A 25,180-nucleotide genomic window follows, 5' to 3' on the forward strand; every position below is an offset into this window, starting at 1 on the left:
AGCCTCCTACCCTCCTTCAACCGATGTCACCGCTCACATTTTTAATACAATTGTTAAGAAGTCTAACAAATAATTTGTACCATAATAATCTTATAGATATTAATATAATTTATAAATTATTTAGTATTTACTGTACTATCAGATTTCACGCGGAACAAAATGAACAATTTATTATAAAAACGGCACTCAATAATGTATTTTTATTTTAGTGTACCTACCTTGTATTGTTAACAAATCCGATCGAGGAAGGCAATTTATCCATGACAGATTGGATACAAAATTTGTTTTGTTGTATTTCGATTATGTAAAATAACTTCAATAGGTAACTAGTCAGTTAGGTTGGCAAAAATGAATAATTTTAAAATTCAACGCTTATTATTGTTAGTATAATATTTTATATAGCATATGTAATCTACAACAATATAAATAAATTTTTTTTAGCGTCAACCATCAACGAAGTTCAATCTGCTCTTTAAACAGTTTACATTTTCTTGATATCTCTTAAAACAACCTCTGAAATGTTATGTAGTTTTTTAGTCTATAAATTACAACCACACACACATACATAACACATGGTATTTTTTTATAAAACAAATAAAATGTTTATGGCTTAAGCCATAATATTATACTATCTAAACATTTTGGTGTAATATAAAAATGTATTTTCAAGCGAGTACCTAATTAATAAGTTATGTAAGTACCAGTGCCATACCCAGGATTTTTTTTTTTGGGGGGGGGGGGGGGGTATTAACATACATACTTAACTCTATGGGAAATAGAAAATAATTTAAAAACATATTATATACACATATTATTTAAAATAAAAGATTTCGGAGCGGGCTTAAGCCCAAAAGCCCCCCCCCCTGGATATGTCACTGGTAAATACTAAAATATTATAAATATTTGAAGTCTGCAGTATAATAATATGATGTAAATAACTTACTAAGTAATATAATACTCATTTGAAATTCAGTTTATATAAGGCAAAATTATTTTCCATCAAATATTTTGCTTTGAAATATGTATAATTAGTGGTGTATGTTATCATTATTATCGACCAAAAAATAAAACAACTTAAAAAATTCTAACGATAAAAATGTTAGTTATTTATATTTAAAATAATTTATTTTCTAAAACATTAAAACGTTTTAATAAAATAGAGATAATTCAATTGTTATTTTTTTCTACTAAACCCTCGTGACTCGTGAGTATGGGAAAGGCGATTCCCTCAATTTCTGACTTTATTAGAGTTTACTGAGACTTACCCGGTACCCAATCACCCTGCTATCATGAAATGCATGAGAGCGCCCTCGATACGTTCGATTGTTCAAATAATTCAACATTAATAATGTTTATTATTTCATTCAATATTGCGTAATGCATAACAGACGACACTGTTATCAAGTTTTACAATTTTACAGACAAATACAATAATTGTCAATTTGAATTCAAATTTTAAATTAATATTATAGCCGTGGTCCATTTAAATCCGATAACAATAAAACTTATTTCACGTCAATCGGATATTATTGTTACCAACGGATTTTGTTATCAACCGTTTTGATAACAATCTTCTGGTCACAAATTATCACGTCTTATCTATGTTCGTCTGTTATCACGGTTAGTCGTCCTCGTCGTCGTCTGGTGTACTCCCACCCCGCCGCCCGATGTAAAACACACCTATCCCCCCGCCCCGTCCGATCGGTGATCCGCGCAGTAGTCGCAATCGCACGACAGTGAGTCATGTTTTCTTTTCGCGAATCCGCACCGTACGGGGAAAACGTCGTACACTTCCGGTGGCCCCTGTTGTACCACTCGACGGTAATCGTCGTCGTTTCCCGTTAATTTTTTTTTTTCGTTCGTGTCTGCCAATAGTACATTTTTTACGGTTTTCCAGAATATTGTCAATCAATTTAATCGTTATAGCATAGTACTCGTCGTTCGTTCGGATTATTTCGCACATAGTCCATTCTATCCGTAAACGTGTGTACGCGCCAAAAATGTAAACAGATTTTCCTTCTGGGCGAACCGAAATCGTGTCAAATATTCCTCCGTTTGGGGTACCGCGAAGACCGTCCTACCGTTGTGCTGTGCGCGCTTAAAATAATGTTCTGCCGACTACTGTCGATGGGCAGATGACTTGTGCATCCGCCTCCGTGTCGTACGTCTCGACGTTCAACAGCATTTACAACAGCAGTTTTCTTTCCGTGCGGCGTGGCTGAACACTAATGAAATGGCCTAGGCCCTGAATGCGAACCAGAGCCAAAAATGGAACACACCGCCTTATCGTTGCTGTGGTTATGTTTGCTTTCGACATGGATCGACTCATCAGCGTCATATCCGATCGGAGGTGATGACAATACATATTTATTGTATTAAATACTTGTCTAGAATCATGTTTGACATACTATTACTAGCAATTAGGTTCCTATTATTCGACCGAAAAAGGATGTTAGAAATTAGCCCCAGTTGATAGAAAACACAACTTGATTAATAAAGGTGTTACACTGACACCAAACTATGTGTAGTACAATTATACAATTCTCTTTAAGTCTCTAGTTTTATTGTGAAGAAGAATTATACAAGTTTTAAGATCCTTATTTTTTCAATATAATTGTTTTTTCATGTATTATCTCATTTTATAATTTTATCAGAGTACCTAAGTAAATAATTTTTAATAAATTATCTTCCATACTTAATTCAAAACACTTGGAAATTACTTTACATGTAGCACATAAATATACAAGGTATACATACATTTTGTTTCAGAAATATTAATATTTAGTGGAACTAAATCATTTATTTTACAATTTAATTTAATTCATGATAATATTAATTTAATGATTTATTAGTAGTTATAATCTTAGTTTTTTCACTCTATCTTTAACATAATACAAATCAAGTTCTATGCCCGGGTAATACCTAGATGTTTTAATTTATTACATTTAATAAGATGAGGATTAATTAAGTGTTTGAAGTAATTACCATATGATAAAGAAATTTATATTTCCTAAACATTCACTTATTTACATCTGCAGCTATGATATTGCATTTTAGATATTAGATTAGGTACCTACCTATTTAATTTTAAATGATAAATAATTTGAGATTTTAATCTATTAAGTTGAAAATTATGCATAATAATCATAATTACTTGTACATTTTTAAATAAATATTTCATTTATCATCCTAATATTATTCTTATATCTATGAATACCACTTAGTCGTTTGATAAGATTCTTCATTTAAGACGTCTCGTTTATTATTATTTTTTTTTATCTGTTTATCTTACATGTAACTTAGTATATTTACTTTTCTTGAGTAAATATTAAAGTTATTGACCTATTATCAAATGATACAAGAAATGAAATATGAAAATATTTAAAGTATTACCTGAATACCTATAAATAACATTAAAATTTAATTTAACCAACAAGTCTATTGACTTTTGTGATAGGTATTAAATTAGAAACAATGTATGAAGTGTTAGATTTAGTGTTTGGTCAAAGTTGGGTATGTTACTTTTTAAAAGTAAGTAATTAAACTAGGTGCTTTTCAAGTTACAAAATAAAAAGATAACTAAACTACTTTTTTGTTACTTTAATACAAAAGTAATACATTACACACAACTGTTTTTATTCATAAGTAAGTAACTATAACTTGAGTTGTAGTTACAATAACATTATCCACTTAGGTTAGATATCTGTATTTCATGAAAAAAAACCTTCAATAATAATGTACTAATATTTTTAATATTAATTTTGTTTTAAAAAAATTATTATCACTTTAAACGTATCCTATTTTGGCACAAATATTTTTTGCTATACTAGATAAATACCAAGCTCTATCAGCTTAATAATCAACAACTTCAGTCTTTTAATTAAGTCATTGATGGTACTTGGTACTTACATTTTTTAGCTAATATCTAAAAATAAATAATCAACTGCGTTGGTACAACAACTGCCTGTACTATACTCAGTCTAAATCTGATCTATACACCAGTTGATAACTAAACCTACTCATCGATCATTATCATCCTTTTTTTTGGGAAGATTAGACTTTTTATATACTATTTATACAGAACACACAATCAATTTACACTTATAGTATAAAACTATAATTAATAACAATATATTGAAAGACAATAATTAACACCTATAATTGGTGTTGTCCTTACAAATTTGTCAATAAGAATTTTATTTCAAAATAGTAAAAATAAAATATGTTTATCATACTTATTAATGTTATGTTATTACACAATACTAGTAAGTAGTAATATTATAATCTAAGCAGCTAAGCTTTCTTGATAGCAACACATAAATATCAAATCTAATGCCAAAATAAGATTTGACTTTGTTTTTAAAAATAGCAATATGTACCTATATTTTTAAAAACAAGTTTGAAACAATAGCTGAACTTCAATATTACTTAAATACAAACATCTCATATGAGTATGTAGTTTGTCTTATTTAAAACTCATTTTTAAATGTCGAACAACTAAAACTGGCTCTGTTCCACAAAAGTTTAAATCTTCTATCTATTTGTTTTTTATGATTAATGAAATAAATTAAAATTGTTATTATCTTAGTGTTTTATAAAATTATATCTAATTTTATAGTTAATCAAAAATTAATAATTAAATCTTACCAATTTTTCTATTTTTTAAACATTAATGCAAATAAATTAAAACCATAGAAAAATGTATGATAATACACTCAAAAATAAAATATTATTTTTACATAATATACCATAACCTTTTATAGTTACAATAATAAAGTACTTCAAAGTTAACAGTTCTATTGTCACTTATCAATTAAGAGTTTGTACAAAATACAAATTACAATTATCTCTCTTACTAAAGTCACCCTCTTTTCCCTTTCTCACATTAAAATAATTGCAGATACTAATGTAACAATGTAACATTAGACTAAATTCAGTGTTTCATAGTTTATTTGCAACTAGATATTACATTTTATGACTATGTACAATATTATCATTATCCATTTTAAATTAAATATTGAGTCGTTATTCAAACTATATTCAGATTTATATTTATATAATGACTAATGACCAACACACAAAGTAATTATTTTGGTTGTCCATTTTTATTATACCTACTATTTGCTAATATATCAGCTGAATAAATAAACAGTCGACTCTACTACTCATACATTATATAAACTAACCTACCAAATAGATATTAAACTTTTTATCGTTTCCTATTTAATATACATATATTTGTATATAATTGAAATGCTTAAATGTCTACCTATATCATTGTATTTAAACAATTTATGAATTTATTGTGGTTTTTTATAAGTTATTGATATTATAAGCATATCTTGGGATATTTAATTATCTAGATATTTTAAAAGCGTAGAATATGTTTAAAAAAAGATCTTTTAATCCCTCTTCGTGAATACATAATTAGTTATAGATGCTTAATTAATAATTTAAATCAGAAACCTAATATAGTATTTTTATTTTATATCCTATTATATATTATATAGATTAGGTAAATTATATTTTTCGATCTGGGAACTTTTCATCAAAATGTATTTGATTTTATTTGATACAACAATAATTGTGTTTTTAAATATTACATGTGCAATATATAATACATACTTTATTTTGCATAGTAAATATGGATTCAAGGTTGGTGATAGAGTGAATTATCTTCCATTTTATAAAATTGAAAAATAAGTACATTAACTATTATTATTTATCTTTTGTTTTTTTTTAATTAAGCGATAAATTTATAGGTATAATAAACATATTTATCTGTTGTATGATTACATAACTTATATAAAACTTTATTTTTATTTGAATTGTATAAGTCAAAAAAATATTTGATAATTGTTTTTTAAAAATTAAATGTGATTAACTCGCAATATTAAATAACCTATTACCTATTTACTAATTAAAATTGTGTATTTATAATTTTTCAGATTTAAATACTAGTGCAGCATTATGGAGCAGTTCTAATATGTGGCTAGAAGCAACTATAGTTGCTGTTGTTTTTACTATATGTATAGTTGTATTTCTTGTTGGCTGCTTGGACTGTTGTCGAAATAGTAGATTCAGTTTTAAGGTAAATTTTATCAATTTTAAAATAGTAGTTGGTATTTAAAAAAAAAAACATGTTAAATTTTTAACAATATTCCTATTTCATTAATAAAGCCTGTGTTATTAGAAAAAATTATAAAAATACAACATACAAAAATTGAAGTAATAAATAACTCATGTAGAATAGAATCAAATTTAACATAGGTGTTAATAACGGGAAAGAGAAAAGGGTTAATAGTGTAATTTGTAAACTCTACTATTTTTACTATTATATTGACAATATCTTACCATATTAGTATTATTTTGTAAATTTTTAAATGCTGGGTTTTATTATAAAAGTTGCTCATAGTTGAAAAAAATTAACCTGCTATGTATTTATTGCTACATAGGTATTAAAAGCATGTAATGGCTTTAATCATATAAAATAAATTAATAATGTTAATTTACAGTGTTAAAATATTTTACCTAATAATTAATATTTATTTATTTTAGTTTTTAAAATTCTTAAGATTTCTTTTAATTTTGTTTTTATTGATACAAACTTGTAATAAAATACAAGCAATACTGTACAATTGGTTTTAAAAAAAACTGATGCAATAAATTATTAATTACTAATAATATTGTAGGTATTGTTATCATTACATAAATGTTTTTTCTTATTTAAAATTCTAATGAAATATTTATTTCACATATTTTTGTTATTAAGGATTCAACTATTGTTGTGTATAAATAGGTACATTATAAATTTTAAAATAAAATTTAAGTAATCTTTTAATTAAATAAAATGGTGTATTTATATTAACCAATATTTATTATAATATTATCTAATACTAATAGTTGAATACATCTATACAATTAATTTAATATATATTGTGTTTTAGTAGGTGATTTTGTGGTTGAATTATTTTAGTATTGCACGAGGATTACTTTTTAAAGTGAATGTAGCTCATGTTATTGAATATCATTGGAAATTGCTATAGAAAAAAAAATATATAGTCTAATAGCCATTACAGTTATGTTCACCTCATTTGTATTGGATCAGCATTAGATATGTACATTTAACATACAGTACCTACCTATATGCCTATGTTAGACTTATATTTATATTTTTAATATAAATATTTTACATTAAAAAATGTTTTGCTGTAAATCTTAAACCGTATCAATATCTATTCTTTAACATTTAGATAGGTTTAAAATGGTCGAAAAAAAAATATTGATTATTTTAAATTAATTTTGTATATTTTGAAAAAATTTACACACTTTTAAAAATGTTAATTATTATAACATTTATAATTAAAAAATTTTGCATATAAAAATTTTTTTTAATATTGTACAATGTACATTGATAGTTCTTAAGGTTTATAATCAATTTATAGTTTTAACTTTTTTAAACTATTTCACAAATTAACTAAATACTTAACAGTATGTAGACCTCAATATTGTGTTGCAAAATAATACTAGACTATTGAAGTACTACTTTTACCTATTGTGTTTGTGTTATAATTTACGACCATAATATTATGATATATACCTATTATATTAAATAGCCAATAAATAATTTTATAAATTGTCAGGTTTTTCAGTATATTTGATTTTTAGGTATTAGTACTTCAATAAATGTAGGTTTATGGGTGGTTCTCAAAATTGTTTATGTTGATACTTTCTTTCAATAGACATTAACAAGTTAAATTGAATATCTAAATAGTTAGAGTAGATTGTAATATGAATTGGTTCAGTGTATGAGATGTGTTTACATTTAACCTAAATGGTTAAATTACATAGGTTTAATATGGAGTGCACACATTGTGTGTGGTTAACATGTTGTGTATATATATTATATAAATAGTAAAAAAGTTTCTAATGAAATTTAATGTATCTGTAATACTTTTTTTTTGGTACTGCATAGTTAATTTGTCTGCAGTAAAAAATAATTTTAATAAATTAAAAAAAAAAAGTTTAAAATTTAAATAATGAATGTCGAGTCAATCAAAATGGTTCTATTATTGTTATTTTTTTACATTTTTATTTATAACACTTGATTATTATATTATAGTTAATATATTTACAATTGTATGTTTTAATATACTGTATCAGAAAAAGTATAAATGAAAGAGGAAACTAAATATTAACTTAATAAGCAACAATTAGGTACTAATATAATTTTTATTAATTTAAAAAAAAATAGATTTTTTCAGATAGTAATGTATTTTTTAACTCTTTTAATTCTCTGAAAAAAATCATAATAAGTCCCGAGTTAAAATCTATACTAAAGAAAAAAATTTAAAAGTACTGATATCTCAACAACATAAAGTCATAGCAAAATCAATTAGAATTATTTTATTACAATTGTATAAATAATAATCCTCGCAGAAATTTGCATATGTTGACATGTTTATAAACATGTTATGATTTTCAAAAATGTTTAGATAAACTTAATTTTGATTAAAATCATTTTTTGATTACAATAATTTATACTAGGTATATAATGCTACATTAAATTAGAAACCAATAATGTTATGGGTACTGATTAAAGTAATGTTAACTTATAGTATGCATAGCAACTAAAGGGAGTTATGTAGAGTATTTATTTTGTATACTCATTATTATCACTAATTATCGATTATTATTAAAATAAATTATACCTGTATCAGTGATGCCATATAATTTTAACACAAAATGTTAAGCAAGATATTTTTGAGGAATACCCGAATACATTATAAATTCTAACTATACAAGGTGATTTTTTAAGTATGCTCACCCCATTATTATGCTTAAATTATACATGTATTCAAATTTTGATTTGTATATAGTTTCAAGTTGTTAAAAAAACAATGTTTTTATTACAAAATTATATTTTTAAATATTTTTATCCTTATATTTTTTAAGTTTGTTACTTTTTTGAATAACAACATAGTTTTAATTTCATATTCCAAAGCAGAAAAATTTGCTGAGTATTTTGAGTCATAAAAATCGAATTTAGGGAAATTAGTTTTTGAGTTATTAGTATTTAAAGTTTAGATGCACGGTGTGGAGTGATCGGGGTTACCCCGCAAAACGTTTAACCACTATTCTGCTTATCTAAACTTTAAATACCTATAACTCATAAACTGTTCGCCCTAAATTTGATTTTTATGTATCAAAATACTAAGAAAAATATTCTGCTTTGGAATATGAAATTAAAACTATGTTGTCATTCAAAAAATTAAAAAACTTTTAAAAAAATACAAGGATAAAAAATATTTAAAAATGTTATTTTTTAACAACTTGAAACTATGTAAAAATCAGAATTTGAATATATACATAATTTAAGCATAAAAATGGGATAAGCATGTTTAAAAAATCACCTAGTATAGTTATCTGGGCTAATCGAAATACTATACTTTAGAATGCTTCGATTAGTACCTCGTGTGATCATTATAAGTCCATATCAGTTTTTGGCTTTAATAAATCTAATTTTTACTGTAAAAAAACCAAACTAATGATCACGTAATTTTACTAAATAAGCAATTAGTTATTTAATTGTATATATTTATAACTTTACTATTTTCAGACTAAAATACATTAATTTATATTTTCTTAAAAATGTAATAATTTTTATATTACATAATGGTCTACACAGTCCCTAGTTTTATAGTTAAGTTCAATACTAATACCTTAAACATGCTAAAATGTTGAAAGTTCATAAAATGTCCCATAAAACATTGATAAAACTCTTTTCTTATCAATATTACTCCAAATATATCTAAATAATGGTCAAAACTTCATGTTAATTATAATTGAATGTTTATACTTTTATTGAAATTTAATTGATTAATAAACTTTTTTTGGTATATTTTTCATTATCAACATTTTTTCCTTGTTAAAAGTATATACATGTTTTTTTGTGCCAGCTATTATTTATCTATCTTAAAAAAACCTAAGTTTTTTCAATCAAAATTGTGTTTAAAAAATAATGTTATATTCATAGTCATTTGTTATTTATAACAAATCCATTAAATTATGTTATTGCAGACATATTTTTTTTATATATTATATTTGATCTAAAAACAAATTTTTAAATTCAAATAATGTAGGAAGGTATCTTCTAAAAAAAATTTTAATGCTGAGGGTTGCAGAAACAAAACAATCACTAAACCTATAATAAATCAATAGTAAGCTATTAGTTCCTTAATCATGATTTAGTGACCATACAATTTTAGTAAACTATTAAATAATCATTTTTTTTATGCAACCTGGCATATTAATTAAGTACTAAAATAACACTTTAATCTATAAACGAATTTTAACCACTAAATTGTTAATACAGTGATGTTTTTCAATAATACACTTTTTTGTACATGTATGTTTTAGTTATTATATTAATATATTACTGTTTATAATATTTATAACAATAAAAATAAAATAAAAACCGGTTCCAAATGCTTTGTAACTCTTTGATAAGCTTAGCTTGTGTTTAACCCTTAAAAGTTGTATAAGTTACTATCTATTTTTGTTTTAATTAATAGACACTAATTATAATCCTATTTTAATATTATAGATTATTACTATAATTTGGGCCACGAATAGTAAAATAGTAGTAAATATCTAAAACAAGTATTCAACTTTTCCATGACAGAACTACCTATCTAAATTATTTTTAAGCCACAAACACTTTGTTTTATTTCTGTTGTCCGTGTAATCTGTATTATAGGTTCCTACACATATTTTACTTCGTAAATGACGTGTTTTTTTTTTTTCAATTCTACATTATCGATATCAACGACGATATAAGCAATGACTACCTTTGTTTCAAATAAATGAATCACCATTTCTAATTAATAGGTACCTACCTACAGGGTACAATTAGACATTAGTGTATAAAAATAATTTAAAAGTGCCGCAGAATATATGCTACAAATGTTTTATCGAGTGTTTTGATTGTCGTAGCATACTTGTAAGCTTCATAAAATTTAAATTTAAGACTTAAATATTATAAATCTTTATAGTGTAATTTTTCCAATTGCGTATTATGAAAATTATTTCATTGTAACGAGTAATCTCTTTTAAATTATTTTTCCTATTTTATATTTAAAATTAATCGTTGATTAATTAAAATTAATTAATTTAGAAAATTGTATTTACGGCCCAGGTTTGATTTTACCGTTAATACGCGTTTTCGATTTCAATTAATGATTTATTATGTACCTACACCGTGTAATTAAATTGAAATAAGATTTTACCGAGACATTTTTGGCATCAGATCCAACGAGATTTTCATTGTTTGCGTCGCGTATTGCATGTATGTTGTATGTTGTATTATATTTTCTATGTAACCTGAACCATGACCAATGGTACCTAAATTTACGGAGTTTCATTGTCAAACAGAGAACATCGACCTCCTATATTATAGTTTTCGGTTGCAGCGCCTTAGGATATTTTCATAATAATACGAATATCTTTACAACGTGGCGCTACTTTTTAATATAAAATGGTCAATAAAAAATTGTCTTTTTTCACGTTCTCAATTAAAAATATTATCGAATAAATAGGCATACAATTGAAATCATTGATTAAATATACATAATATATTATATATTTAATCAATGCTAAAACATAGAAACTAAAAAAAATTTAAAAATCTATTGTTTTTTTTAATGATTTAAAATGTAAGTTATGATGCAATAAGACGATAAGTACCCATAAGCGCAATTTGAGGAGCTTAGCCCCCTCAAAATCAATCATAGCCCCCCCCCCCCAAAAAAAATGGTTTATACATACCCCCTTCCACCTTTATATATCTCAGGGAGCATACACACAGTACATACATGCAAATTATAATAGTCCCCCAAATTTAAAACTCAAATTCCGCCTATGTAAATACCTATTATCAGCTATAATAATAGTTATTTTTTTTATAAACAAATAAGGCACCTATACTAATCTTAAAATTAATTTTTTTTTCTTTTAATTTGCTATTTCGTTAAAGGATTCTACAAGAACACAGGTTTGAATAATTTAATAATTAAACAACATCATCTTTGAATTTTAACTTTAAATTTTTATTAATAATTTTTTTTTTATTATTATTCTCTATTTAAGGAATTTCAAAATGAAGTACTATCCACAAGAGATTACAGTTCTCCAGGATTGGCATTTGTCAACCCTATTAGCAATCTTCATAGTAATGAGTTGTCTAGATCAGATTCTACTGTCATAAACATTGAACAACTTTCACCGTCAATTAAATATCAGTCATTATTTAAAGAATGGATAAGTAAGTAAAGCCAGAATAAAAATAAATAAATGCTATTTTTAATTATTTCTACAATTTAACGCAATTTATATTATTTTAGACGATTCACTTTCAAATTTTCCAAGATCCCGGTTGCAATTTCATCATGAACTTGGTTCTGGATGGTTTGGAAGGGTAATATCAATAACTTATTGCTCTTTTATTTTGAAATCAATAATTAATAATCATTACAAAACCTTTTAGGTCGTAAGTGGTGAAGTGGTTGGCTTGAACCAAAGTGAAAATAATAAAGTAGTAGTCCGCATCTTAAGGGATGATGCTACTGATTCCGAAAGACTAAAATTTTTACAAGAAGCTGCTCCGCATAAAATTAAAGTGAAAAATGGAAATCACTTAGTTTTAGGACTTATAGCTGCTTGTATCAAAATGGATCCATTATTATTAATATTTGAATCTAGTCCATATGTAAGTCCAATTATTGAACTGTTATGATTGTCTGTACTCAGTATATTATTAATATTATATTATCTTTAGGGTGATTTGAAAATGTGGCTCCGCAAAAATGCAGACACCAATGAATATGAAACCCAATTAGAACGTAAACTCAAAATGTCTGTTCAAGTAGTCAATGGGCTTTTGCAATATTTAAAAAGTGGAGCTGTTCACACGTAAGTAATAACTAATAAGTAAATAGAATAATATGTATGTGTATATTCACAAAATTATTCATAGAAATGAATTTATAATGTAATAATATTTGTATATAGTTAATAAAGTAGATATGAAAATATAAATATAAACTGCATCACTCCCACATAAAATTTGAATCTCTTTATCCATTTCTAACGAAAATTATATTTGCAAGTATAGATAGAATATATACAGTGTAACAGATAGAACTGGCTTTTGGAATAACTTTTGTTCTAATAAATATTTTCAGTTTTTTTTTTTTTTTATCATTAAGAAACCTAGCGCTATATGAAAAATTTAATTTTTTTAGTACTGAAAATAAAAAAATTAAAATCTGATTAAAAATTGTTTGGATAAATTTAAAATAGCCAATTTGTGAATCTGATTATAAGAATAATTTTGATGGTAAAAATATTTATCTGTCAAGTAGTTTATTTTTAGAATTTTTTTAAAATATCAATATTTTTTGATTAAATTAATTTGGAACATGATAATTTTTTTTTAAATATGATTTTTTGAGAATTTTCTGATATGAGTGTATTTTTTAAATTATTTACTCATATTATAATATAAACAACTTTTGTCATACATTTAAGTAGAATAATTTTTTTTTTTGTCAAGTCTATCTATTACATCCTGTAAATTATATAATATTATACTTATATTGAAATGTATATAATATTAAATATTAATTATGGATATTATACTAACAAATTAACAAATAAATAAATTACCAAAACATTTTCATTTTTCTGACTGTTGATAATGTATACTTTTAGAGATGTAGCGGCAAGAAACTTTTTAGTATTCCCTGACAATGTAGTGAAAATTGGTGATTATGGTATTAGCACACAAACATATAAGGAAGATTACTATTTTACCGAAGAAGGAGTAGCTATTCCTATTAGATGGAGTTCACCTGAAACCTTAAATGTATCTGAATCTGTTATAGAGACTAAAAAAGTAAATATTAAACAATATACATCATATTTACCTAATATGTTTATTTAATGAATATTTAATAATTTATGTATTATAGACAAAATAGATATACATTTTAATTAGTAGTTTAAATGAAAATATTATGTAACAATTAAACTTATATTGTATTTCCAGGTTACTGTGGAAGGAAATGTTTGGAGTGCTGCAGTTGTAATATGGGAAATAATGGAAAATGGTGCTCAACCTTATGGTTCTCTTAGCGATTTAGCCGTGCTATCTGCAGTATTTATTGAACGTACACCACTTTTACTTCCACCATCATCTAAACATCACAAACTCTCCCAACAAATGTAAACTACACTTGCTATTTTGATTAGTATATTTATTAATATTGTTTTAACTATTTGTATTTAGATATCAAGTGATGTTGCGATGCTGGAATAGTGATCAATCAAAAAGACCAACATTCCCAGAAATTATATCATCCCTGGAAGAAACCTATAGCATGTTAAAAGCTAATTTTGATCCTATTTCTTCAAATTCAAGTCCTATGTTTTCTAAAGATTTTGTTAAAAGTGATAGTGACTCGGGAATAATAAGCTCTGTCAATAGACCAAAATCATGTGAAGTTCAAATATATGCAGATGATATCAGTGATATCAGTTCTCAACCATCTGCGTCTAGTGGTGTTGATGTATTTAATCAATCCAAAAAATCGCCGTCCTTAGAAATATTGCATGGATCATTGGAGGATCTAACAACTTCAAATGATCCTTGGATAAGAACAGATGATAGTATACTGTTTATGGAAGGTATAAATAATGCTATTAGAGAGTTAGATGAAGCTTTAGCAGGTGAACCTACATCATCTGATGCTGAATGCTCACCACCAATTGTTAACTTTAGACTTGGTCCAATAGCCAATAATAAAATAAGCCGTCCACTATTTGAAAATTCTTACAATGATAACTCATATCTAGAAAGGCGTTCTGGTAATGATTCATCTGGAACAGATACAGAAGATGAGCATTGGAGGTTAAGAATTGAACGAGGTGAATTTTCTGAAAAAGTCAAACAGAAATCAAAAAGTGTTGCAGATTTAATGATACTGACTCATATTGATGCTAGCGAAAGTAGTGAAAGCGATACACCATTAAATTCGTTATCAAGACAAAACAGTTTTAAGCACAATCGGTTAGCTGTTCCACTGTTAAATAGTCTTACATTTACTAGTGATAGTGACTTAAGAAATGCACAAGATGATCATGATTTTCAAGATACTTTGAAAAAATTCCAAACAGCCTTAAAAAATAGAGACGATGATTCACTTTCATATTTGTCTTTACAAATTGATAATAGTATGAAAGTAAAAAAGGATATTAAAACAAACAATAATACCAATCCTTTTTTAGAGATTGAAGCCTCGGAAAAAACTATAAAAAATAACCCATTTATTTTACCAAACACAACTCAATGTTCAACAGCTGCTAATAACTCTTCTGTCCTTCTAGGTCCATGCGAAAATTTCACAATAGATTACTATAAAGGTGTTACTTCTTCTCTAACAGAAAAACCAATCAATGAAAAATTAGATAATTCAATATTTGAAAATGTCAGTTTTACATTTAACCCATATGAGTCAATGAAATGGGACTCTAATATATTTGATTTTAGTAAGCCTATTTTAGAAGAATCTGATGACACAAAAGTAGAATGCAAATCAAAACACCTCATCTTAGATGAAACAGTCAAAGAATCCAACTATAGCACATTAGAATTAGACTCAGGCCATACATCAGACTACACAAATTGTGAAGATATTTCAACTAAAGATACTCTGGAAACCAAAAGTTTGAGTACTCCAAATTATACATTTAACGAGTCAAATGAAGCTTATATCTACTATAATAATATAACTGTGCTAAAGAATGGCTCTGATGATTCAGGTTGTGAAATTGAACAGATAACAAGTGAAGATGGCAGTACAGAATTTCTAAATGATAAATCTGAAGACGAAGATGATAATGAAATTACTGTTATCAAAGTACACGATTTATATGAAGATAAAATTCACAATGATCAGTCTAAATTTGAAGGAATATCTGATGATGATAGTAAACAATGTGAGAGTAAAAGTCAATATGAAATTGATGATATCATCGAAGGTCTTTCAGAATCTTGGTATTTACATCCGCCATCATTTCAAGACACATCTGGTTGGCTACCAGATACTTTAAATCAGGATGATAAAGCTGATGATAAAAAATTATCATTAGATGAAGAATATGCGGAAGCCATAAGACAAGAACTAAGAGGCAAAGTTAGTCAGAATGATAATGATTCTAGAAATTTAAACATTTCATTGGAAGAGAATGAAAATGTAGCAGAAAACACTGATCATACAGATATGGTTATACATTATAATGTTTATCCACCTCCTTTGTCAACAATTTTTGAAGAAGATGAAGATGAAGAACTTGAAATAATAGATACTTTTTCAGAAAATCCCAGTCCTTCATGTATTTTGACAGATACTTCTACTGACCATCTAGTCATTAGTAGAGAAAAACTCGTTGATTCTTCATCAGAACTAAATGATAATGTTCAAGACGATGTTTTGATTATCGACACGATAACTAATGAAGCGATTATATTGGATACAGATGTATCAGAGAAACAAGAAATTAATATATTAAATAATACATACACAATTGAAGAAGTGAACTCTGATACTGATGATATATTAGAAAATCTGGAATCTGACAGTATGGCATCATATTCTCCTGATTCATTATCGCCAGGATCAACTAGTAAAACTGCTGCAGCAGTGTCTTATTCATCGTCCGAGTCAGCAGGAATTTCTGATCAATTTGTTTCTCCAACACTCAGTAATAACGATTTACCTCTGGACAAACAAACCAATGCACTTAAAAGCATTGAAGAATTATTGAGTTCTCCACATCATACTAATTCAAACGAACATTTAGATGTGTTCAACAATATGCAAAACGTAAACTGGTTAAAAATGTTTTTGAACTCTGAAACTTTTAGTGAAAATGACCTTGCTCATCATTGTACATCATTACCAAATTCAATAAATTTTGATAATTACAATTGGCCAACAGTTAATGAATTGACTGCCACAAGCAGTTCTGAACCAAATTTAACTAAAATTGATGTCAATAAAACTTTAAAAACACAAGCTGTTTATGAATCTGATTGTTGTAAGAGCTTAGATTCTAATTCAACAATTACTGAAGAAAAAACACATAGAGAGTTTAAAGTATCACTAGTAAAAGAAACTCTTGAAAAACAAGAATCTCATAAAGAATTACCAATTCCATCACCAGATGACAACGTTTTAAATAATTGGAAAACTGTGTTTGGTTCGTCCATTGATAAAAATGATACTGGTGATGATAATAAATCTGCCAAATCTGAAGATGTTAGTGATGATGATGATGAAGTGGAATTTGTTCCTTCCACTTGGAATAGTAATGCAATACCCAGTAAAACTTCACTACGCAATTCAAACCATCAATCAGTCAGTATACTTGACATTCTTTAAGATATTTTTTTTTTTTTATGAGATTATTTAAATTATTTTTTTGTTTAGGGTGCCAAAAAATCTGTATCATTTAAGCAACAAAACTATCATTGTGTCTACGAGTATCCACGTGATGATAGCGAGACATTTGATTTAGATATTGGGCCAATTTGGGACCGAACACCTAATTATTTTGATTTATCATCCTTTAGTGGTATGTGCATAATTTTAAATATTATATATGCTTATAAAAATTAACAATATTAATAATACATTTTTTTATTTAAGATTGGGGAGCAGGTTCATCAAAAACCGATCTACTTAGTCCATCGTTTATTGATGATGAAGCATGTAACCCAATTCAAACGTTTCCACAAGAAACAAACTTCACTTTTCCTTCAGGTGAGTCCTTGAGTTAGTATACTTACTATACTTACTATATTTACCAAGAATTTGAGTTTAAAAATATACATTTTCTTTACAGCTACTTTTGATGATGATTTTTATATAAGTAGTTCAAATCAACCATTTGAAATAAACCAAAGTCAATTTTTCCCTGGTCAAAAGTCAAACAATTCTACTGATGACACTTTTGAACCTAATGCAGCTGATTTAACTCCACTAAAACCCAAGAACATAAGTATGGACCAATAATAAATCATGCATTTACTGTAATTTTTAAACTTAACCTAATCATTGGTTTCTTAATTGTATGTTTAGTTACCAAATCAAATGAAGATGTACCAGAACCGGTTTCAATTGTAAGTGCTGTTACTCTGGACGAAGAACTAGCTAAAGCCGAGATGGATAATATGGACATAAAAACATTGGGTAAAATACTATCATTCAAAATGGATGATGTAGTCAAAGTCAGTGATATTAAAAGACCCAAAGAACCGCTTTCACCTACTTTGGGAGAATTGTGTCACACCAAACAACATTTGACTTTAAACCTATGCAAGTCTACGTCCTTACCACCTTCCAACATTAGCACCGAAAAGTTCAATACCTAGAGAATCAATACCATCAACCAATGGTCAACTACCGGTTAATTAAAAGAAATCAGATGAACGAATCTTGGTACCCGAACGTACTTAATGTTATGGACATGTGCCAAACATTATTTATTATTTATGCAATAATCTGTTAAAGATTTTAGTTTTTTGTAAGTTTTAAATGGGGAGGCGTTAATTTGATGTATTAATTCAGAGTTGTGTATCTTGAAGAGATGAGTTTAGGGGATGGGTGTACAAAATGAGGGCTTTGTTTTGTCTACAAAATTAGCTTGTTGATCTGATATGTTCTGTTTGACGTTCCTTGATATCTAAATTTAAATTATTGATTGGTTAGAAGTAATCACAATAAATGATTCTAACCAAAATAATAATTTGTTTTAGAGCCTAACTAACATTTGTTTGTTTTTTTTTTTTATAGTTTTAAATTTATTATATTCCAAATGTAAATACTTCATTACGTTTATTTTAACAATACAAAAATATGGAGAAGGAGTTTTTTTTATTCGCCGTCCAAATAATATGATATTTATATTATTATTTTTATTATTAACAACAAAATGTTTTCTTCTTTATCATTAATATAATAAGTTTTTCAATTATGGCGTAACATAACAAGGGTAAAACAAATGCATTACATTGTTATTGTTCAATGTTATACGTGTAATATTCCTAGGCATTTAAAAAGCTCACATAAATATATATATAAATGAAAAAAATAGTTAAATTAATTCGATCTGTACATAAACATTCAATATTAGATATAAGTGATTGCAAACATTTTTTTTTAAATTTAATTTGAATTTGTTTTACCCTATTAGTTAGTTGCCCGTGTTTATACGAATTACGTTCTTCTTTGACGCCAATAATGTCACACGCTACACCCCTGTTTCTAGTGTTAGTTTTTTTTTTTTTTTTACATCTTGTCTAAGTGTTATATAATTTATTAATATATAGCTTAATATACCCAGGAGCTATACTCAATTAAAAATCCTTACCTGAGTGCTATTTGTTGGACTATCAGTATTAAATTTTTTTTTTATGATTTTTCCCAATTGTTATTTCTTATTTATATTTAAAAATAACCTAATTATTAATTAAGAAAATATAATTTTAAAAATATGTTCATTGTTTTTATTGTATTATCGGTAATTCTATGGTAACTACTATTTTATGTACACATAAATGTATACTTAACTCATATCTTAAATACTAGTAGACAGAACATTACATTGGTTAACATTTATATTATACTGGAGTTGGGAATAATTGATCGCACAGATTTAGGTTTTTTTATTAGTATATGGTGCGTATTGACCAGGAGGCCTTGAAATCCTAGTTTGGTTGCCTGCATGGCAACATTTTACTTGGGAAACTGTCAGTTTCTACCATGCCCGGTTTGTGAGAATGGTGGCTTCTTTCCCAAGACAGATTCTGACCCATAGAAATATAATGTCGTCTATGGCTGGGTTTGAAGTTTGAACTAGCATTGCTGCGCACTCCTTAGTTCACTCCGTAACTTTGTCCTCCGTAGATTTAGGTATAAATATAGTATAACTTTTTATATTTATCAATGTTTCTCAATGTACTTACAAAAAAAAAATGAGTAAAATGTTAACTTCTATTGTTAGAAGTTACTGTAGTATATTAAAATGTATTGTTTATCTAATTATAGGAATAAAAACATATTGTTTACAAAAATAAAAAAAACATAGCATATTATGTGAAAAAATTGTTTGAAATAAAGGTGATTCATAAAATATAAATTTATGTGTGTTATTTTTTATTATCAAACATTATGCTGGTAAGAAAATATATGTCTATAAGACTATAAATGTATTTGAAAGTTAAAATACCAAATACTTTTTGATAAAGGAATGAAAAATGTTATAAATTGCTGTTTGAGAATAGAAAATTATTGAGTTCTTATATTAGATAAAAAAATTGTTTAATTAGTAAAAACATTTAAATGAGGATTAAAAAGATTAAAATATTATGCAAGAATAGGTTAATTTTATTATACTCCAAGGAACACTGATGTAAAATGAATTATTTAGATGGAGAACAAAAAATTATTATTGCTAAAGATATTAATTTAAAAATTAAGTTGAATAAAATCAGTTTAAAAAATATATTGCCTAATTTATAAAACTTATAGAAATTAAGTTGTTTAAAATTTATTGTAACCAATACCATAATTCAATATTCTGTTATGGATACTAGACAATTACTACTCGCAAGTCATAATCTGAATTTACTATCATTTACTGTTAATGTAGCCATTAACCAATTATAAATTGTTATAAAATTAATTATATGTTTAAAATAATAAACATACAACTTTGCAATTTGCCTGACAATGAATGAAAGAACTATGAACTTCCAAATACAAAAAGCAATATACAATAACTAATTAATTGAAGAACATTCTAAAATATTAACCAATTATAATTTATTCTTAAAATAAATAGGCTTGTGTTATACAAATTACCCTTATAACAATAAAAATTAAAGGTAATTATTATTATTAATTATTATAGTTAGAATATACAAAAACAGACCTATTTTATATTTTGTAATCATTGAATATGGTGTTTTTTAATATATTACAAATTATGGTACGTAATTTTGACAGTTAACAGTAATAATTACATATCATAAAATTGGACAGTAAATAAAGATTTATAGGCACATTAATTAATGGCTAATGTATAAGAATTGTTATCAATGATATTGTGAAAAAAAATTACTATAAATAATAATGTGTTACAATATAATGATAAAAATAAAATATTTTTATACACAAAATAACTTTATTCCCATAAAATAAATGATATAGGAATTGGGAACTCATTGTGTGATGTGTAATTAAGTAGCTTAAGTATGTTATTTTGACTAAATGTGTTAACCATTGGAGTGAATAGGAACAAAATTTAAAAATAAACTCATTGAAAAGTTTCAAGGTAAAAACAAATTAATTCTGGAATAAAAACCAAAATGATTATTCATTGTAAAAAATAATGATGCAGGTGATCACTCATTATTGCAAATTTAAAATATCATAGAAAACCTAATTCTTTGACTAATTTATTTAAAGCAATGTTTCAAGAATAAAGGAAAATAATAAACATGAATTGCAGTTATTTACATTCATTAATACATGACTGTTTAATAAATTATTGGAATTATTTGTTTACTTAAAAAGATATACTATGTAAAATCTGTTTTTTTACTATAAATAAACCATTCAAACAAACAAATGTTGCTAAAATATCTTCCATAAATTACGTTTGAAATGACTATTTTAATATTATTGTATGTATTATTATTCTAAAAAATATATATTTAATACTTATTTACATGATATAAAATTCATATTTTGTTGTGGCTTTATTAGAAAATACAAACATAAAGTTCTACTACAAAATAAAAATATATTTCCATTCTTACCAAGTACATGTTAACAGCAGAAGTATAATCAACATTTTAACCATTCGTGTTGTAAACACTGAGCAGCTGTAGCTCTAGCATTTTGATCAAACTCTAACATAGGTAGTAGAAAACCAGTGAATGCCTTAGCATCGGATTCAGGCCATTTGTACTTTTCTCTTAGTACATCATACAAAAACCATGGTTTCAAACTACTTATGTTGCGCAACTCTCCACGCTTATTGAAAAACTGTGGTGACTGCTTTCCTCCATCAATAACTTTTTTCGGAATCTTACCCAATAACTCTATAATATGAGCAATATGATCTTCATCTCTTGAATAAGCTTCACCCGAATGTGGTTCAAACAAATAATCACCAGTTGCCAATTCAAATGCCATACATGCAACACTCCATATATCTGATGATGTACCATATCCGGCTCCAATTAATACTTCTAAAGAACGATACTGTCTAGTTTGAATATCTTCTGTAAAATGGCGATCTATCCAACATGCATTACCAAGGTCGGCTACTTTTACATTTATATCACATATATTAAATGCTGGATCTTCTGAAGGATCATCACGAGATTTACTTCTAAATGATCGTTTTTTTGATAAAGGTTTATTGTTTTTACTAGATTCCCCAGTTCCATTTTCATGTATTGTACTAGTTTCATCTGAATTATGATCATTTTCTGTATTTGATTCATAAGTTGGAGAGTTTGCCACATTTGGATTAGTACTGTCACTACTATAACCATTAGATAAAGATTCACTAGCATTTGCATCAACTGTTATTGGTTCTTCTGTGGTTTTGACATCATCTGAAAGCATACAAAAATAAAATTAATATTGATAGCAACAATAAACCATTAAAAACACTTCTTTTTTTTAAGTATGTGCACCGTGTAGTGAACAAATTTTGAGCTGGATTTTTAAAATAATAAAATGTTTAATTTAAAAAAAAAAATATTATTCAAATATGAACACAAAATATTGAATACGAGTATAATAAACAATCAAGTTAATTTTTAATCTTAAAGTATCATGCTATGAAATTTTAATCATATAATACATTCCATTTTAAAATTTTAATCAAATAATTTAAACCAAATTTATCATAAGGTAATGCTTACTAATTATAATTAAAAATATTATATATACTCTAAGAATACATGCCTTTATTATTTTCACCACTACATTCTTCAATTTGTTTGGACTCTAATTCTTCTAATTGTTGCATATGTACTTTGAGAAGTTCAGATTGTCGTTTGACTTTCTTCTTCATTTTTTTTTTCTGATTTTTAGTCAAATTAGGTTTATTGAGATTACTTTTTGGTGCAGTACTACTAAATGATACAGGTAATTTTTGTCCAGTTTGATGAATCTCAGCTGCCTCTTTAGCCAAATTTTTTATATACTTTTCATCGACACATATTAATACATTCTCCGGTTTAATGTCAGTATGTATTATATTACATTTTGTATGTAAATAATCTAATCCCTCAAGTACCTGTTGTATAATACTCTTAACATTTTGTATTGGTATACCTGAGTAATCACTTTTAATAATCAACTTTAACAAATTATGACCAAGTACTTCAAATACCATACATATGTGATTACCATTAACACCACTAATTTTAAAATCATTCAATAACATGACTACTCGCTCTCGTTTTTTATCACTAGTATCAGAATCACGAACACTTTTCAAAAGTTTTATTTCATCTAAAGCAGTTTCAGTAAAATGAGATGCACTTTTTACTACTTTAAGCGCAACATAACGCTTGTCAGTAAAATCCCAACATAGCCAAACAGTTGAAAAATGGCCCCATCCAAGTTTTCTTAACACATGATATCTGTAAAAAGACAGTAAGTAAAATTAATAATAAATCTTATAGTTATAAATATCAAGATAAATTTTTTTAAGAATTAAAAATAATTTTTATTTAATTAATTTTCTTTAGAAAGTGGCTTATTTTTTTAACTAATTTATTATACTTATCATTATTATTATGATACCATTGCTTTAATTTATAATAATATAGAGGGACTATTTTAAAACAATATTCCAATTTGTAAGAGGCTAATTATCAATCGTTATCTGCTCTAAGATATCAAAGTATATCATGCATAATTTTTTTGAACATGTTTAGCTACCATCACTTATTATCAATCAATAATTAATTAATAGTAGTTTTCATATTATCAAAAGTATACATACAAATCAAAATTGTAATCTTTCATATGCTTCTTTTAATTATAACAACAATTTAGGTATTGACACAACTATAAATAAAAGCGATAATTAAAGTATACATCTCCTATGAAGGCTAAACAATTATGGGAGAAGTTATGAAAGCTCAGCTCTACCTTATCTCTACCCTCACCCCTAGTTAATGGTTATAAATAATTTCTGGGAATTTTTTTGCTAGGTAAAAAATATGCAGCTTTTAATAACATTGCTTGCAATAGTTTTTACAAGAACTATAGCAGTATAGCCACATTGTTCCGAGAATTTGGACTTTGGTAGTGCCATTGGATTTATGAAGTAAGAAACTCGGATTTTCATCTCACCTGTTTTGAAATACATCTCCTATTTGGACAGGGTGATAACCACCTTTGCAGTAGTCGCTAGACTCTTCTTGTTCTTCCTCGTCAGATGCGTACATCTCATCTGTGCCCTCATCAGACTCATTTGATGAAGAATCGCTGTCCCTGTCCCTCTGATTCACATGGGCCTTGGCCTTGTCTGAGCCTTTGTTATTTGGCACAGAGGGCAAAACAGTCTTGCGATCTTCGTGTGGCTTCTTGGGTAATTTACGCCGTTTCTTTTTCGCCTGTATCGCCAATATCCGCCTGTTCGTGTCCTTGTTCATCGCCTGCTGTTCTCTGTAACACACCACCAAAACGTTAGTTTCAAAAACTTCGGCGATCGGGAGCGTCGGACACCGCTGTTGAACAAGACACTTACCGTGTGGTTGTCCGAGGACTGCTAGCGGACGCGTCGCGGTAACTCGACACGGCTGTGGATCCAAACGGTCGAAGGAGCTACGGTTACGGTAGCGATCGAAATCGACAAAGAGTGTTCAGAACGGACGACGAGAGATTTACAGCGTTTGGAAAGAGCTAGTAATTTGCGGATTTGGAAAACATTAAAACATAAATAAGTACAAAAAAAAGAAAAAACTAGTGTATATATTAGATTGCGCACAGAGGTCCAGGCTGCCGAGCGCGCACGCAAGTACCGT

General features: G+C 26.8%; 2 protein-coding genes across 3 annotated transcripts; one reads left to right on the plus strand and one right to left on the minus strand.

Annotated features, from left to right (window-relative positions):
• The first annotated feature begins 1,711 nt into the window (after positions 1–1,711).
• Positions 1,712–20,259, plus strand: LOC132919603 (uncharacterized). 2 transcript variants are annotated; one of them, XM_060981321.1, is made up of 14 exons: positions 1,712–2,350; positions 5,949–6,091; positions 12,035–12,052; positions 12,148–12,322; positions 12,402–12,475; positions 12,545–12,766; positions 12,836–12,969; positions 13,771–13,954; positions 14,108–14,283; positions 14,348–17,477; positions 17,550–17,694; positions 17,769–17,882; positions 17,965–18,120; positions 18,201–20,259. In XM_060981321.1, the coding sequence occupies exons 1-14, from the start codon at positions 2,269–2,271 to the stop codon at positions 18,491–18,493; spliced, it is 5,046 nt and encodes a 1,681-aa protein (XP_060837304.1). In that variant the 5' UTR covers positions 1,712–2,268; the 3' UTR covers positions 18,494–20,259. The 2 variants fall into 2 exon arrangements, with proteins under 2 accessions (XP_060837304.1, XP_060837305.1); XM_060981322.1 differs by lacking the exon at positions 12,035–12,052.
• A 1,600-nt stretch (positions 20,260–21,859) lies between these two features.
• Positions 21,860–25,147, minus strand: LOC132919604 (SRSF protein kinase 3-like). Its single transcript, XM_060981323.1, has 4 exons — positions 24,904–25,147; positions 24,507–24,821; positions 23,106–23,788; positions 21,860–22,750 (listed from the first exon to the last, which is right to left on the minus strand). Exons 2-4 carry the CDS (start codon positions 24,806–24,808, stop codon positions 21,972–21,974), a joined length of 1,764 nt encoding a protein of 587 aa, XP_060837306.1. The 5' UTR covers positions 24,809–24,821; positions 24,904–25,147; the 3' UTR covers positions 21,860–21,971.
• Positions 25,148–25,180: the final 33 nt, after the last annotated feature.

The sequence above is a fragment of the Rhopalosiphum padi genome, chromosome 2 (genome assembly GCF_020882245.1).
Source record: "Rhopalosiphum padi isolate XX-2018 chromosome 2, ASM2088224v1, whole genome shotgun sequence".
NCBI lineage: Eukaryota > Metazoa > Arthropoda > Insecta > Hemiptera > Aphididae > Rhopalosiphum > Rhopalosiphum padi.